Source organism: Pipra filicauda, unplaced genomic scaffold (genome assembly GCF_003945595.2).
Source record: "Pipra filicauda isolate LSUMZ 115617 unplaced genomic scaffold, ASM394559v2 scaffold177_size2800117_pilon, whole genome shotgun sequence".
NCBI classification, from domain to species: domain Eukaryota; kingdom Metazoa; phylum Chordata; class Aves; order Passeriformes; family Pipridae; genus Pipra; species Pipra filicauda.
Genome location: NW_024104284.1, coordinates 1320133 through 1337662, shown reverse-complemented (window position 1 = coordinate 1337662; position 17530 = coordinate 1320133). Strand labels below are relative to the sequence as shown.

Genomic DNA, 17530 nt, shown 5'->3' with positions numbered 1-17530 from the left:
CCTCTGGCAGGAAAAGAAGGCAGGAATAATGCAACTTCCTGTTCATGTATAAATTTCTTTTGCAGTTATTGGAAACACAGTTTTGAATTTAGCCTCTCCCTGGTGAACTTCAGTTTTCCGTGTGCTTTTAGACTGCTTTTACCCTGTTCATTTGTGCATGCTCTCGATATTTGTTCTCATGAAAGCAATAGTAGTTGTATGTTAAAACTGCTGTTAATTAAGTGATTTTATTTTCCATCCCTGTTTGAATATGAACAAATAGATTTGCTGTCACTAACTGATTTAGGTGCATTGTGGGCAGGCATCAAGACAGAAGGTGGATTGGCACAGTCACAGTCACCTGGACAGACAGGATTTCTAAGCTACGGTGCCAGCTTTAGCACACCTCAACCTGGACAGGCTCCCTATAGCTACCAGATGCAAGGTCTGTATAAACAGATATTACCATTAATTACATACAGTTAATGCTATGGGGTGTTTCTTTTTTTTCTTATTTCTTTACATTCCTGGAATAAAAATTAATGTTTGCTTGAGCACTTATCTCTGATGTTATTGCAGTTGGAGCTGAAATGATGATTGCCTTTGTTGAGAGCAGTGACAGACCAGCTCTTAGCAGTTTGGAAGATCCCTTCCTTCATTAAATTTTAAATAGTGAAGTGTTCTAGTGTTATTACAATAAAAATGTGTCTCCAAATAACAATAATTTAGAGTTTAGCAAATAGTGAACGAGACAAAGCGAGTCCTGGAAAACGTGTCAGGATTATGGATTTAGGAAGTGCCAAATATAATTTGACACCTGAGTGTGTTCGAGAAGGGACAAGAAGATAAAAATACCTACTGCAGCTGTGGAGGTGCCTAAGTAATGATTGAAGTCTGTTTCTTTGAAGTCTATTTAAAAACTGTAAGTCTTTGTATGTGCAGGCTATTATTATCAATTGTGTTTTGTAGCCTTTCTTGCCTGTTTAGTTTACTTAATATCTTTCCACCTTGTTCTCACAATTCCTTTTTCCCCTTCTGTATCAAGAAGTCACTGGGTGTGCCTGGTTCTGGATTTTGCACCACTTTAAGTGATATTTTAAAAAATCTTTGATTGCCAGAAATAGCTAATTTTGGATGTCCACTGCAGGCCTTTTCACCCCTGAATTTGTCAGTAGGAATCGGATGTCTTGCAGATTTTAGAATTGTTGAAATATGTGATCACTCACAGAATTGGACCACATTTTTTTTTAAGTTTAGCACCTTTCTTTATTATTATTAGCTCAATTTAAACTGTGCTCTGTCAAGTAAACACTCCATGAAATGTCTTGAAGCAGAAGTGCTTTCAGAGACAAAGCGAATGAGGTTTGCTTTTGTTCCACAATTTTAAGGGTATATTGATCCAGTCCTTTGCTCAGACACAAAAGAGGTGTTTTTTGTTGCTCTTTTTTTTATAATCCCTTTTTGAACTGTGTGTTGAGTAGCTCTGTAGGGTAGAAGTGACCATCTGATGTCTGAAGTATTGATGAATTGTAATGTGCTCTGAAAGTAAGAAGGATAGAATCATCTATGTGCTGAATAAGGATGATCTTCTACTCATCGGTGTAAATATAACCATAAGCAGGTTATTGGTTTTGCTTTCAGCAGATAGCTATACAAAAAACTCGAACAAAAACCCCACACCTGCCCACCCTCCCAAAAAATCCAACCTCTCTGTAGGAGAGAGCTCAAAATACTTGCCAGCAGCAGCTACAAGGAATTTCTGGATCAACATTTCAGCATTTAAGGAACTGATAATTCATGGTCTCTAGGAAATAGTGTTATTGAAAAATCATGTCTGTGTTGCCCATAATTTCTGTTGCAGTAGTACCTCCATGCCACAGTCCTATACAGAGGATCCTGTTGTGCTAACCTATATAGCCAAATGAAAACATAGTCCTATGGAAGTTGGAGGCTAAAATAAAACACACAGGCTAGAAGGGCCTAGTGTAACAATAAAGCTGACACTGTTTAGCGATAATAAACGGTCGGTACCTCATATTGGTTGTCTAACAGCTCTGAAGTTTTTTGTAAGATACGGAGGAGAGGGATATCAATAAAATGGGATTTTAGGCAGGAAAGTGAAGTAGTAGTTTTGCAGATGTTTGTGGGAAACTCATTCGATAGAGAGAAGAAAGGGGGGGCAGCGTGGGGTAACATGAGAGAGTGTTTGTTGGAAAATGGTAAGAGTAAGTGAATGCTGACATTTCGTAGATAGCCTGCACATACAATGTAGAACGGAGCTAGGACTCAGTCAATGGACTGCATAGAGGTCTGCCATAGAGTGTATTGTTTTGTTTTCTGCAATATGCAAAATGTGTATAAGATCAGAATTGTCAAGCTCAGGAAAGGGTGTCAGTTGTCAAGAAATGGAACAGTAACATCTTGGAAAGCATTTCAGCAGTACACATTGAAAAGCAAGGATCTAAAAATATTCTTCAAAAAGAAACGTGTTAATGATGACCCAGTTGTGAAGTTTTAACAAGAAGAGAGTCGGAGGCATTGATTTCATGATGCTGTTGTCTGCAGGGCTGAGGGAGGAGGGGGTCTGAGCCTGGGTTCTGCCCCAGCTGTGCTGTACTTGGGCTGTGAGCTGCCCACCTCTGGAAGTCAACAGATCACTGACAGTCTGGCTTGGGCAGAAGAACCACAGGTCGGAGTTGAGTGGTCCCTGTGGTGTGTATGTTCTTTCTGTTGTACTCATAAACAGCACAATGTGTGGGTGAGGGAAGGACTGGTCTTCTACAGAAACATTAGAGACCATAAGAATGGAATGTTTCAGATGAAAATATTGGTGGAATTGTTAATTGCTAAGTAGAAAAGAATCACATTGCTGAACAGGTCTTTCTTGCAGTTAAATGTTTGACAGTATATGTGTATACTATACATGAGAATATATATGTCTTTTTTATGTTTTCATTAGGCTAACTTTTTTATTTGAAATAACTTTAAATTGACTTAATTCTTCCTTTAGGTTGAACAGCTGTTAAAAGTAAACAGAAACATTTGTTTCCCTTTCCTCATTTAGTTTTGGAAGAAGAACCTATTCATAGTTTCAAAGGACAAAATTTATTCTCATGTCAGAAGACAGGGTTTGTGCTGCTGCTGTTAAGTTGTTTGTGCAGAAACTTCCAGAGAGGAAAATGAGTTTCTTCTCCCTTTCCCCTCTAGCACTATAAGGGCAGGCTGCAGCCTCAGCCTTGTCATAGCCTGCAACAGCCATTCTTCATCTCCTGCGTGCAGCTGCTGAGCTGCTAAATGGAGATAATGGATCCCACAACCTACTTCACAACCATGCGTTACATGACAGTGTGCTCGGGGCCCTGCGTTCTTGCCTGCAGTAAAGGGGATTTCCTAGTGGCCTTGCAGTTGTCATGCTCGTGTTCCCTGCCTGGGGTTACCTCGTGCTCGAAAGCTTTGGAGTTAATTCTGGTTCCTCTCCCTGGGGTGAATGTCTTCCTGCAATGTAGAGACTCTGCCTCGCGGTGCGTGTGCAGCCAATTAAATCCAGTGCTTTTCCTGACCCTGCTGAAATTACAGTGTGATTAGTCACTGAACAATAGTGCAGGGAGAGACTGCCAACTTTTGAAAATTATAAGGAGAATCACTGCCTGTGACTCCATGCTCAGGTTATTCTGGTAATCAGGTTTTTGTTCGTTACAAATTTATCATCCCTGTAACAGGAGGTGCATAGGGGAGAGGGTGAGAAGAGGGCTCAGGCAGTTCTGCCACCCCATCTCCCCACTCCCCCCACCCTTACTTAATGAATGTGTTCCTTAAGCTGTTTTTCATATAAATTGCTTCATAGATGTTGAAAGACCACTTACATGACTAATGGCTGTGGGAATGGGCCGTTGTTCCTATATAGGCAGAGTTATAAGGATTGCTCGGTGAGGATAAATGAAGTGGAGAAGGGCTGGGGGGAGCGGCAAGGAAAGATCTCCATTTGCAACTGTCTTATTTGAGTATCCTTTGATTTGTGATTAAAGATGGCTTTTACCCTGCACTTGAGTATCCTACTGCTGGAAGGGTAGGATGCCTGTGATGAGCACCAGCATTGTTTTAGTTACCAAGACTGTGACGATTAACTATCCAATTGGTTTGGGAAATCAACCATAAAAAAGTAAACACTAAGGTATTTGGTTATTATTATACAGTATAAAAATATTGTGCTGGATGGCTAACCAGTTACTAGGACAACAAAGGAGAGTTTGCCAAGGATTTTTAAGCACTGTAAGCAAACGGAAGAAACCTTGAGTTTAAATAGCCCATCTGGCCGTCTTTGGCTTTCCCAAGAGAGCTGCACTAAACTTCTGCCACATACATTGTACCCTGATGATAGACATAGCCCATGGCAAGGAGACTGAGCCAGGAAAGCAAATGGGCTCCTGTGGCCAATACACGGGGGAGGACAGCATCCCACGCCTCGCGGCAGCGGCACAGCAGCAAGCCCCGTGCCTGGAGCCTGCGCCCTAGTCCCAGCAGGGTCCGTCAGCCTTCTGACACTGACTGGGATTCCCGGCTTTAATGTGGGTCAGAGCTCTTGGCAAAATAGACCTTTGACCTGCAATTTACAGCTTTTATCACATTTTAAAGCTACGTAGCTGGCCAAGTTAGAGCAGTAAATCTCGTGCATTTTGTAACGATTATTATTTTTGTATTTGTTCAGCTAAGACGGGACAGCAGCTCTATGCCATGTTATGGCTGAATACTTAAAAAACAAATGGCAACATTGAAGTATTTTAAAAAGACCTTTAGGCCTGTAGTTCTGGGTGGCCCACGGAGCTGTTTCTGAGAAACCTGCTTCATGTTTGTTACGGTCTAGGAGACCCCTACCCCTCCTCCATAGGAGCCAGTGCTGACCATGAGATGAAAGAGAGAGATCTGCAAGTTAGTATGTGTGTGTCTTTGTCTGAGAGGGAGAGATGCTGGCTGGCATGTGATTACTTTACTCATTTGCTCTTGCAAATTATTTGCCAAATTTTCGACAGAAGCTAATATATTCCTCAAAAAAAGCCTTTGGTTTTTTTTTTTTTTATGAGAGGCTTTTTATCTCTCTTTTATATCTTTTTTTTAGAGTGGCTCAAACTGTGCACCTCTAAATCCTGTGTTTGAATGTATTACTGCATCACTCAAAAATATCTACAGAAATAAAAAGAGACACAGTGACTTACATTCTTCCAGCCAAAGCACTATTAGAAATAAAATATCATTTCAAAGTTTTGCAATTTAAAATATTTTTCAGCTGTATTTTGGCTCTGGGGTTTGTTATAATAAAAAAAAATAACATCTGTTTTCCAATTTTAAATTAAATTTAAAACAACATGTTTTTCTCATTAGTACTGTTTATCTGTACTATCTGCTAAACTTGGATGTCAAGTCTTCTGCTGAAGTAATCTGATTTTAGTTCACAGGATTAGTAGCATCTATGAACAGCCACAAAGGTTTTTCATTAATAGAAGATACAAGAGAAACGTTTACAGTCATTATCACATGTTAAGTTTAAGATTCATCATTTACTCCCGTTGCTGTTGGACTTCACATCTCCTTCTTTGTTTGAGACTTAGCTTGTATGTGCTTTTAGTTACTTTTGCAATCAAAGCATGTAAATATTTTCCCTTCTGACTTCTCATAGCTAGGATACCTATTGGTTTTGAGGTTTTTTTATTTCAAGAAGTAGATAGCTCACAATTGTCCTTAGGGGGTTGTACTAAGCATGCAGCCCTGCCTGCATTCTGTGCTCTTTGGAGTTGCAAGAAACGTCACTGTTCCCAATGAGTAACCTCTGCATAGAATTTGGTTGTTAATTGAGGTTTTGTTGGTTATCTCAGAGGATTGGTGCATCTGTGTGCCTGGCTCTCTGTTGATTTTCATCCCTCCTTGTCTCCTTTGCTCACCTGCAAGCTTTTGCTCCCAGGCTCTCTGTATATCTTTGCACTAAAGCAGGTTTGGTGGTGAGAGAGGCTGTAAACAACTTGTGTGCTTTAATAATCTGCACTGGGTGGTGTTCTCCTGCTGGACAAGTTCAATAGGTTGCCTGATTACAGACTTTGTGGTGGCTTATGTAGCTTCACCCTGTGCATCCATATGCCTGAGCTGTTGGCTGTGTCGCTCCCGAGTTATAACCAGTGAGGGCAAAACAGCTAAAAGGGGATTGCTGCCCTTTTAGTGGAACAGCTTCTCAGGTTGGGTATTAAACCTGAGAGCCCCATCTGTCTCGTTTTGGTGGCTCATGAAAGCAGGAGGAGGGAGATGAAGGCAGTAATTCAGTATGTGAGCTAAATTCAATCTTGGGTCTCCCTTCTCAGAGATACTTTTTTTCTCTTGTGTCATGCCTAATAGACTCTATCAAAAAAGAAAAGATTTGCAGCCCAAGGCCGTGTATGATCGATTAGTGAATCTTAATGGCTTTGCAGTTGGACTGAGCTGTTTGGAGCAGGGAGTTATGGCTTTTGTTGTTTCTGTGAGGGGCTGAGGCTCAGGAAGGGGAGAGGACACAGTTCTCAAAGGTGGAAGGAGAAACAAAGCCAGTGGGCTTTCGTGAGTGGAGATGGCATCTCTTGGGACAAGGCTTGCCATTACTGTTCAACAAAAAAAGTAAAGAAACCCTCATTACTTCTACGATGCTGGGTATTATTTGGAGGGGTGGGATAGCCTAATATTCAATCAGAGCTGAGGTGGCTCCAAAATTCCTGTCTAAATTTCAAGGGATTTTTTTATTGCAATAATGAAACACACAGTGTAGGAACTATGAATTATCACTTTCCATATATGAACATGTTGTAGAGCCAAATCAGGCAACATATGGGAAATATTACAAATATGCCATAACCTTATGATATAATCGTGTCATGGAAGTTGTTTTCTGATACTTTGTTTTAGTAATGTATGTAATTTTTCTTTTTATTTCAGGCAGCAGTTTTACAACATCATCAGGAATATACGCAGGAAATAATTCCCTCACAAATTCTACTGGATTTAATAGTTCACAGCAGGTAAATTTGTAAATAGGAACTCAGCAAACTTTGGCCAACTTAGAATTCTCATCCACTGAAAAAATGTAGCCCTTAAATAGCTTATTGAAAGAAATTAGCATCCTTTCGAGTTAAACTAAGATTTATAAATGTTTTTCTTCAATTTGTTGTCTTCCAATTCTAGAACTAATTGTCTGAGGTTGATGTTCTAATTCACACATCTTCAGCGGTGTGTCTAATTAACTACTTGTATGAGAAGACATACTAAATTATGTGCAATTTAGATATTGTTTTACTGTCTCGCAGTTTTAGGTCCTATAGCATGTAGTCCAGGAAGCATACATGCTCAAAGTCTGACATGTGTTTGTGGTTATATTTTGGTATTTATACTAAAAAGTAGCAAAACTTTGATGGACTATTCAGTTGCTTTTTTGTCTTGCAGGAATATCCCTCTTATCCCAGTTTTGGCCAGGGCCAATATGCACAATATTATAATAGCTCACCATATCCTTCACATTACATGACAAACACCAACACCAGCCCTACGACACCCTCCACAAATGCAACATACCAGCTTCAAGAACCACCATCTGGCATCACCAGTCAAGCGGTTACAGATCCTGCAGCAGGTAATTACATGGATTTTATTGTCCCTATGAGGCACGTTTTTGTAAGTTGAAAGGGGATTGAGTTGGATTTTTTTGTGTGTGTGTAGTTGTTGATTTTTGTTTTATTATTTCTTAATCCTGAGCCTGTGGCACGTCTTGTACAGATTCTAACAGAAAATAGACCGAAGAAAAAAGAGGATCAGTAAAAGTTTTAAAGCTTGTGCAAAATACAATTTGTTTGTATTTATTTGTAAAGTGCATGTGTTAAAAATTGCAGGCTATGGACAAGTCTTTACACTAAACCAGAACCTTATGTTTTTAAGCTCTGTCTTCATTAAGATAAACTCCTTTGATTTTTCTAAGTAAGACTGAAATCAAGAGGCCTTCAGACCACAGCCCAACTGTCCACTTGAAAGAGAATTTTGTGGTTTTTTACTTTAAGAGGACATAATAATGCTTGTAATGGGGAGTTGAAATTGCACAAGTGTTTCCATTTTAAGAAAAGATTTTCAGTGACTTGTCCTTTTTCCCAGTTATTTTACCTTTCTTGTTGGAATTTGGCAGTCCTGTACTAGTTGAGATATTTTTTGAACATTTGTTTCAAACTACTCCAGCTGTTTTTGGAAATGAGGGGTGAAAAATACTTTTCACATTATTGAAAAAAATAATAATCCATTTTTTTAACAGTTCAAGCACGTCAGTACTTAGTAGATGGCAGAAGTTTGAAATCTGTCAGAGAGAAATTCCAGGGTTGCAAATGTGTTTCTCAGTAATGCAGTGAGAAGCAGCTATGATTTGCAATGGTATCAGGTGATTTTGTTTCGGAGGGGGGATTTTTTGGGGGAAGTTGTTTTTAGTTTTCCTGAAGTATTTGATGGGACTAATCTTCCATGTGCACTGCGAGCTTTTAGTATAATTTGCTAGGCTTCTGTTGCTTTTCTGCATGAGTGTGTACCTGAAGAAAATTTATTCAGTTTTGTCTTGTTTAAGGCATTTGCTGAAAGTAAATAGGGAGGAAGATACAGATGATGTATGTGTTTATATACACGAGGTTGCATATGTATACAATGTATTTGAGAAAGGAATCTTTCTAAATATATGAATGCATGTTGGAGTCTAGGGCATTTAGAATATGTGGGTATATGTTGGTGACTTCTTAATTACCCTGCCTTTCCCTTTTTAGAAATTTTTTACTTTTGTTTTCTTGTGGGTTTATTTACTTCTCTTTTTGATTTGGAAGCAGTTAAGTTCCTCTTAGCCCAAAACCCAAATGTGATCAAGTTTTAACTTTTATCAAGATATTGAAATTGAATTGTTATATTATCTGGGTCCTGATCTTTTGCAAAATCTTTACATGTATTTATTTTTAAGTCGTTGATACTCCCTAAAAGCAATAGTAAATGCATAAACAACGAGAGGAGTTTTATTTTTCCCAAGCTCAAACTTACTGGCTTAAAGGCTGTCTTCCTATTTAAATAGTTTTCTCTACTCTGTAAGCCTGGGCAGAACTTTTCTATCAGTTCCTTTTTAAGAAGTCTTTTTTTTCCCTCCGTCAAATCCTCTACACTCTTGTTATGAAAGTTTTGTCTAAAAATTTTAAAGAATTTTTTTGAGTTTTCTTATGGATGAGTCCTGCACCAAATCCATCTTCTAGTTTGTGCTTTCACGTGTTGAAAGTATATCCATGGGTGCCCTACCACTGCGTGCTTAGCCCTTCCTTGGACATGGGCACACCTCCTCTAGCATTGCTGGGGCTGCCATCTCTTTTCCCAAGACATTAAAGGTTTAACAATTCTGAAAAGTTCCTTCTAATGGCTCGCAAATAACAACTCTTAGGGTTTTCATGGGTTGACTGCCTGTACTAGAGGCAGGGGCACGTTTAGGAACGTGCATGGTGTGGACCACTCTATTAGGAGGAGCTAGTGAAAGCCATCTTTTTGTTCTCCTTCATCAACGTGGTTGCAGTCAGGAGAAGGTATAGGGCTAGACCCAGATTTTTCCATTTTTCTTTATGCAATTGTTGTCTTTATGCATTTAAGTTAGGATTCAGCCTAATTAGGCTCCTTCTGTTTTGAGTGGTAAGAGATAAATACCTCTGTTTAGAGTTCAGTTTAACTACAGTCTTAATCCTGAGGTGCCAAAGCATCTCCACTGGTACGAGAGGAGTTTAAGGTGGCTATCAGTGATGGGTTCCTAAGGAACCCAGTGTTCCTAAGGAAACGAGTATTGGGTTCCTAAGGAAAAATTAGGACCTTTTGCTGCCTCACAAACCATCAACTCTTTGAAGAACCCCTTGCAAGAAGGAAAGAAAAGACCAGTCAGTGAATCCAGTGCTGTTCTTACCATTTCCCCTTGGACAGTGTAAATGGTTTTACTTTTTTCCTTGCTGAGGCTTATTGCAAAGCCTCAGTTGAACTCGTACACAGTCTGCTCAAAAGAAAAAGCAAGGCTGGGGTCAAAGAAAAGAGAGATCAGCATGGAGGAGGGTAGTTCTGGTGGACTGAGGACAAGTGAAAGGTGTATTCGACAGAAGGAAATTCATACTTGGGTTAAAAAACACAGAACAAAGGGGCAAAATAAGAAAATTTTAATTGCAGTTAGTCAAATTTCTGCAGACTGTTTTGCCACATCTGGTTAAGTTAGGCTGCTAATCCTCTACCACAATTGGAATGCTTCATATAAGGAATGGTGGGGGGCAGTGGAGAGCCATCACATATAGTAGAATGGGATCCAGCTGCTGAATCGCAGCCATCCTACACATCTTCTGTATTTAAAAAAAAACATGTAATCTGTGTGGTTATGAACTATGCCAGGACAAGCACAGAACAGCCTTCAGACTTTACAGAGGCACCAGAATAATTTGACATATAGGTGGTTCCTATGAAAATGGGCCAGTAAGTGAAACAGAAGAGTCTGGTAAGAAATATGTGAAAGAGAGAAAATAATTATGTGCTCTTCTGACATTTTTAGTACAGTTTTGCAGACTCAGAAAGCTCAGACAATTTCACTTGAAATACGTTTAATTCCTTGTCCAAATACAAAATAATCCTTTTATGGTTTCCCTCAGTTCCTAGCTAAATATGAAAGTTTTTGCTATGCAATCCAGGACATCCAGGGATTCTTGCAGAAGAACCTGAGATTTTCCATGTTCAGTGTTTCTTCTTTCTCTTCCCTTGTGTATTTGAAAAATTTCTTGTACCATGGTCAGGACAAAATCATTTGATTGCACAGAGGTTTATAGTTCTTGTTCCATAAATCAGACATACAAATTAGTGTTATTTTCTCGTGAACAGAAGGTTGCATTTTTCTTTGTGACATAATCAGAAAATTGTTAAGCAAAACAATCTCAGTTGACCATTTCAAATTTTTAATCTGTTCTCTGATTCAAATTTCATTGGAAATTCTGTTCTAGTTCAAAAGGAAGGATTTTCTAAGGTTTGTTGTTTTGGGGTTTTTTTGCACCTGTAAAACTTTTTTTCAGAAGAAAATACTTTTCATCAGAATGGCAATAGAATATTAATTTCCTTCTGGGATGAGCTTTCAGTTCATACATGAGTAGATTATCCCAGGTATGGACAGAGAGTTGCTGATTTTTTGTCTAAACCGTGGTATCTAATGGAAGTAATAATAATTAAAATTATAAAAAAGAATAGAAGTAGACAAATGAGCAAACATTCACTCTCCCTTCCAATATTCACATTCATTGAAATAGGTTCAGGGTGAAAAAAAAGAGGTATTTCTTTATGTTTCATATAAGTAAGCTATGCAGCTCTTTGCTTCAGGACGTTGTGAATACAAAATGTTTATGCCAGTTCAAGCATTTCTTAGACAAACTCGAAGATTAGATTTACACAGACACCAATGTCAATTCAAGAAATTCTTGATGCAGAAAATCACGGGAGACAGTGGATGAATTAGAGCTGTGTCTATCCTTTTTATGCTTTCTCCCTTAGTTTCCTGCTGTTTGCCCATGTTGAAACTTACCCTGGACAGATGGAGTTTTGACCCCATCCATTATTCCTACCCCGATGTTTTAAAATACTTAACAGTCATAACGTGTATTTCTAAGAGTTAATGTAGAAGAAGACTACCTTTTCTAAAGCTTTAATAATTTTCTCTTGCAATATTTCAATTCTATCATCACAGCTGGTAACAAAAATTTCTCTATTTGTGCAGGGTTTTTCTCATAAATTCAGTCAGAAAAGTTGAATTTATCCTTCTATTTCATATGATGCTGTATTTGTAATTTATTAAACAGTGTTTCTTGCAAGAGAGACTTGCATTGTTCTTGAGATTTGATCTCTTTCAGTTTTCTTGGTTTCTGTAATAAGTATGTTTAATATATTACTGGAAGGTTTGCAGATTTTTTATATTACTCACATACTTCACAATGCAGAATAAAAACCCCACAAGGGTTTTTAAGGGAGTGTACCAGCCAACAAAACTTGTTCTCAGCCATGGGTCACCATTTTGCTCTTAGAAACTGAATTTTTTTTCCTTGAACACTATATCACATTTAGTATTGCAAAAGGGAAAGCATCTTTTACAGTTTCTCCTTATCATATTCCATAACAATAAATTAGAGACATGAAAATGAAACAGAGCAAACAGACTACGTAGGCAACTTTTCACTAATACTGTATGAAAACAAATGCTGCTATATTTGCGGTAAATTTCTGGTATTCTAATGTTTGTTGTTTTTCATAAATAAAAATGAAGAGTAAATCTAGAAGACTCTGTAAAAACAGAAAGAGGATTGGACGCAATAATGAATGGCAAAGTACAGCACTGGTTTTACTTTTCTGATAATGTTTGTTCTCCTGTTTTTGCATTTAGAATGTAAACCTTTAACTCTTGGCATTGCATCCAACAATATATAGTCTGACCCACTGTCACAAAATATATTGAGTCTAAAAACTTGATGCACTTTTCAGTAGACTCTTTTAAATAGATAAATAGGATGTTCATCATTGGTTTTGCTGGGATTAAAAGTGACAATGATTTTAAATTATTTGAAAACAAAACTAGTGAGTAAGGAAGAAATAACAGGTACTACTGACCCATTATAGGATTTTTTCTTCAATACAGAAAGTTGGAGAAAAAAAATCTGGACCATTTCAGGACTTGTTGGTATAGTTGTTGTCATCCATAGTTTATATATACTGTTATATATGATATACTGTTATTATAATACTTTGTCATTATTTTGAGTATACAATACTAAATCAAAAAGTCAACCAAACCTTGAAATAAATAGGCATTTTTGCCAGTATTTTTAATAGACTATTGAGAGTATCTGTCAAGTTTATAATAATATGCTCTTAGTCCTCAATATACAAACTTAATTTTTAAAGTGAAGATTTTGATGTTTGTCAAAACAACAGTAAAGACATACTTCTATGATCCTACCAGCAGGCATTATTGTATTTCTTGCAATACTTATTTAACACTTTTACTTACTACTAGTATAGTACTACTTTTTTTTTATAGAGAAGTAAAAAAAAAAAAATCCACAAATACATGTGATTCTGCTGCATTATTTAATCCTGGTCCAGGTTTATGTAAGTAGAATAAGTTTGTATAAATGCTCATGAAATTTGTGTTTAGTTTTATTTATGCAAAAGTAAACTTTAAGTATGCAAAAGTAAGAAAATCATAGCATGAGACTGACATATTCAAATTACCCAAATTTTATATTTTTGTTCTGGTATACAGGAGTTGAAATAACACTGGCCTAAGGATTTAGGTACTTTATTCAAAATTAAGTGTAAGATTTGATGGCAAGCCATTAATCTGGGCACAATCTAAATGGAAAATATTTGTACATACCTACTTGCAGAGACATTTGACTATACTAACTATTCTAGACCCATGTCATCCATGTAATTTACATTGTGACATGAGATATGATTACTTTGATAATGTATGTTTACTCTTTTTTGCATACCTTTTCAGTGTAGTACGGAAAAATCTGACAAAATTTGCAATGCCTTTGTCAACAGCAAAAGCTTTACCCATACACTCACCAGTTGGATTTACCTAGAGAGAGACCTGATTTGGGATTTCTGGGATAACCAGTTTTCCCTAGATTTGTCATTTGATACTACTGCTGTACAGTGAAATCAACAGTAAGAAAATACAGCAATTACTCAGGGGGGATTTCCATAACAAACAGAAATGAATTACAGAATATGGTGTTGCAAAAGCTATCCCTGTGGCTGTACTGCCTATTCATAAGCAAAGTTGGGTTTTTTTTAATGAGATGTTGGAAAATTGTTCTATGTAACAAAACCATCAAAAATGCCCACAGTGATGTATAACAAGGAAATATATGCTAATGAACTGTTATGTCAAGTTGCAATAATACGGTGCTTTGAAGCACAGGGGAAAGTCTACTACAGTATGGTTTATGTATTTTAGTTAAGCCAGAATGTAAACATATTTTATTCCTCACAGTTTTGTGTAGTTTTTATCTGGCTTGGTGTGACTGTATACTACAGGGGTTACTACTAGGTCGGAGCAGGGGAGTACCAGTCACACCTGGAAAATAAGACATTTATAGAATCTGAGTTTAAAATGTTTTTTTTCTGACTAACTAGAAAAGTCAATGTAGGGTCTGTTATACTTATCCAAGGTTTGGAAGAGAGAACTCTGAGTGTGTGAAACAGAAACAAGCTGTAACATTTAATGTCTACCTGGGGTAGAGTGCAGAGAGTTACTATAGCAGGAAGATCTAAAATGATGTGTATGTTCATGGATGCAGAAGAGTAACTATTCCTGCATTATTAATATAATTTTGTGAAGGCATATGCAACACACAGGAATGGCTCTAGTGGTCCAGACTGATGGATCAACAAGCCCCATGCCCTGCTGCTTCAGAGGCCATCAGCAGACACCTCAGGAGCAGTGAGAACAGGCTAAACTTGTATCAGACTTGCCCTAAGCACTTTTCCAGATTCTGTATATTTTTGTCTCAGGGGATTTCCAGAGCTGCTGTTGTTTGTATGTTTAGGATGTGCTTGCATTAGCATTTTAATTTGGAGTAAGGTCTGTTTTGATATGGAGCTTTGGTTCAGCAAAGAGGTCCTAGGGCACCCAGCTGGAGTCCTTCCCGTCAAAGCTAACCTGGAAGGTGTCCTCCAGAACAGCTCCTAATTGAGGATTTTTAGGAGACTAGATCAGGCTGGACCTGATCAGGCTGCACTGAAATGACCTCCCAGAAACAGACAGTGGAGCCTGGTGATGTTGGCACCACTTGTCTGCTCCCAGAGACCCAACCTGCTAATGCAGTGTGGCTGTAGCACCCCTGAATGCTTCACTTCGAGGGATGTCTTCAGCCTTCTCTTGAGCCCTTGTAATCTTTTGGGAGCCTAGCATGGGTTTTTTTGGCAAAAGTGCCACAAATCTCCTAGATTTTATCTGAACTCCTTGTATTTAACCTGGCTGCTGCCAGCTCCTTTTCGTGATCTTGCTTTAGCATTGGATAGGCAGTAGAGACCTAATCCTCACGCCTTTCTCCGCTCATTATTTTGGTGGAGGGTAGGGTTTTCTCCTGTGCTTACCTGTGTTTGTGGTGCTCAAGAACAGGATAAAATTAAATTCGGTGCTTTAGAAGCATAATCATTTCACTTGGCCAATATTAAAATATGTCTGGTACCATGAAGTCAGCTGAAGTTGAACAAATTAACCTTTTGCTACCAATGATTGTAGAATAATGGGTGTGATGATGACATGGTTTGTGGCCTTGTAACTTGACTTCAGCAAGTCTTTTCTACCCTGGCAGTTAATTTTTTTCATTTAACAATCTTATAAGCAAACTAGGCTAAAATAGTCTGGCAGAAACCACAGCAGAACGATATAAAGCTGTTTAAGAAATCGTGTCCAGAGAGAAGTCAGTGAGAGCTCGCTGTTAAAATAGAAGGATGGCTACAGAGCATTCCTCAGTGTCTGCCTTGGGCCTAGCACCATACCACATTTTCATTAATCATTTAGATGACGGAACAGAATGTGTTTGCCTATTAAATATGTAGATGACACTATGCTGAGAGGGGCTGTGAGTTCTTTGGAGATGGGATGAGAACTCAAAAAATGGAGATGTGATCTGAATAGGAGCAGGTGTGAGGTATACATTTAGGCAGGAATGATGAACTGCACAAATGTGGGATGGGGAATGTTGGCAGCTCCTTCCAGGCTCTACCTTTCCCTGCAAACTGCTTTCAGTACTCCAGATATTAGTGGCACACGGAGTACCCTCAGCCGCTGTTGTTTTTCTTGCTCCAGAATTTGTCAGGGCTTGGGCTAGTCGAGGCTCAGGGCTCAGCTGGACGCTGTATTCTTTAACTGTGTTTCCTTATGAGGACCTGAGAGCAGCCATTGGACAGCGAGCTGGTAACCCAGCCATGCACACGGAGGCTGCTCTGTCCAACAGCCCTAATTCAAATAGTGCATGCTATGGTTTCCCTTTACACACATGGAATAAGTTTCTTGCACACAATGTCATGTTTCCCCCCCGTTGGTTACAGCCATCTGTCACGCTGTAACACACTGGTGCCCTGAGTAGACTCAGAAGCTCCAAGTATTAGCAATGTTGCTTATTCAATTCATGTGCAAGGTTTGGCCAGGTCTTTGAGAAACAACCAGTTCAGTGTCACTTCCTCCTCAGAAGATGATATAGGAATCCTGAATGTAACATTTATTGGAAATATTGCAGAAAAATCCTTCCAAGTGGTGCCCAGGGGAGGGTAGCCTGTGGGACATTCAGGAAATCAAGCTTTGTTTGACTTTGTTTTGGATTATTGTGCCCAGTTTGGAGGGACTATAGAGAGTGATAATCAGAACCTGGAAAAGAGGACTGTCAGGGAAGGCCTAACCTAACAACAAAGGGATCTGTGAACAGTCTTCCAATGCATGCAAATACAAGGAAGGGAATAATCTTTCCCACTCTTTCAGAGATTCAATTTATATTGTTGTAATCAATGCTGAAGTTGAATGTTCTAATGGCACAGCTGTCAAAGCAGCAGAGTAAATTTCCTGGAGAGATCTGTAAGAGCAAGATAGACAAATCTTTCTTGGGAATGATGCAGGTACAGTGGTTCCAAGAAGGGTGGGCTGAAGTCTGCCCAGCCCATTTCAAGGTCCTGAGGTAGGGTTGGGAGTCTTTCTGTCAGGTGCTGGTGCATCCAGATTACCTGTGAAAGGGAACCCAAACTTGCAACCTTGTGTTTGAAATTTTGAATGCAGTATTCTTAAGTGAAAGGTGATCACAAAGATGGAGAGCTGGATGGCTCTTACAAACAGACTTTCTTCCCTGCCCTCACCATGCTCTGCTCTGCATGCTCACTCATTTAGGTTTGCTCTGGTTCATTTGTCATGAAGTTTTGGTTATACTCTTCCCATACTGTTTCCTATTTTACTTAGTATTATTGTTACTAATGCAATTTTAATACTGAAAAATTTTTAGTCACAGCACTGCGAGAATAATTTTTAGTCATAGTCTGTGAGAATAATTTTAAAAAATAGAAACTGAAGCCGCACTCATAAAAACATTGTCAGAGGCCAAGAGCAGTCCTAATTTAAATTAGTCAATAGGAAATGCAACTTTTCATTGTATCTAAATTTTAGAGCACACATTTAGAACATTATTGGCCAGTATACCTGTTGAAGAAATTCTGGTTTATTTTACATCCTTGTAATTTATCTCAAGGCTTCTGTGCATTGTTTTCTTTCTTTTTCCTTTTTATTAAAGATTGCAATAATAAAAATTGTATATAGCAGAGAAATTGATTGGAAAAATTTGTACTAGTTGAGTTATGTTTTCTTATTTATGGCTAAGTACAGTAGGTGAAAGAGCAGCCAGCGTTCAAAATTTAACTAGTTTAAATATTCTGAAGTGCACATGGTCATAGGAAAAATATATAGTATTTGAACATTTAT

The 17530-nt window shown here is 38.4% G+C and overlaps 1 protein-coding gene across 1 annotated transcript in view; it reads left to right on the top strand.

Moving 5' to 3' along the window:
- The window catches only part of EYA1 (EYA transcriptional coactivator and phosphatase 1), an 85381-nt gene that overhangs the window by 20385 nt on the left and 47466 nt on the right, over positions 1 to 17530 (top strand). The window contains exons 6-8 of the mRNA XM_039379839.1: positions 287 to 424; positions 6928 to 7010; positions 7432 to 7618. Of these exons, the coding sequence (XP_039235773.1) occupies positions 287 to 424; positions 6928 to 7010; positions 7432 to 7618 (408 nt within the window). The remainder of the gene's footprint in view (positions 1 to 286; positions 425 to 6927; positions 7011 to 7431; positions 7619 to 17530) is intronic.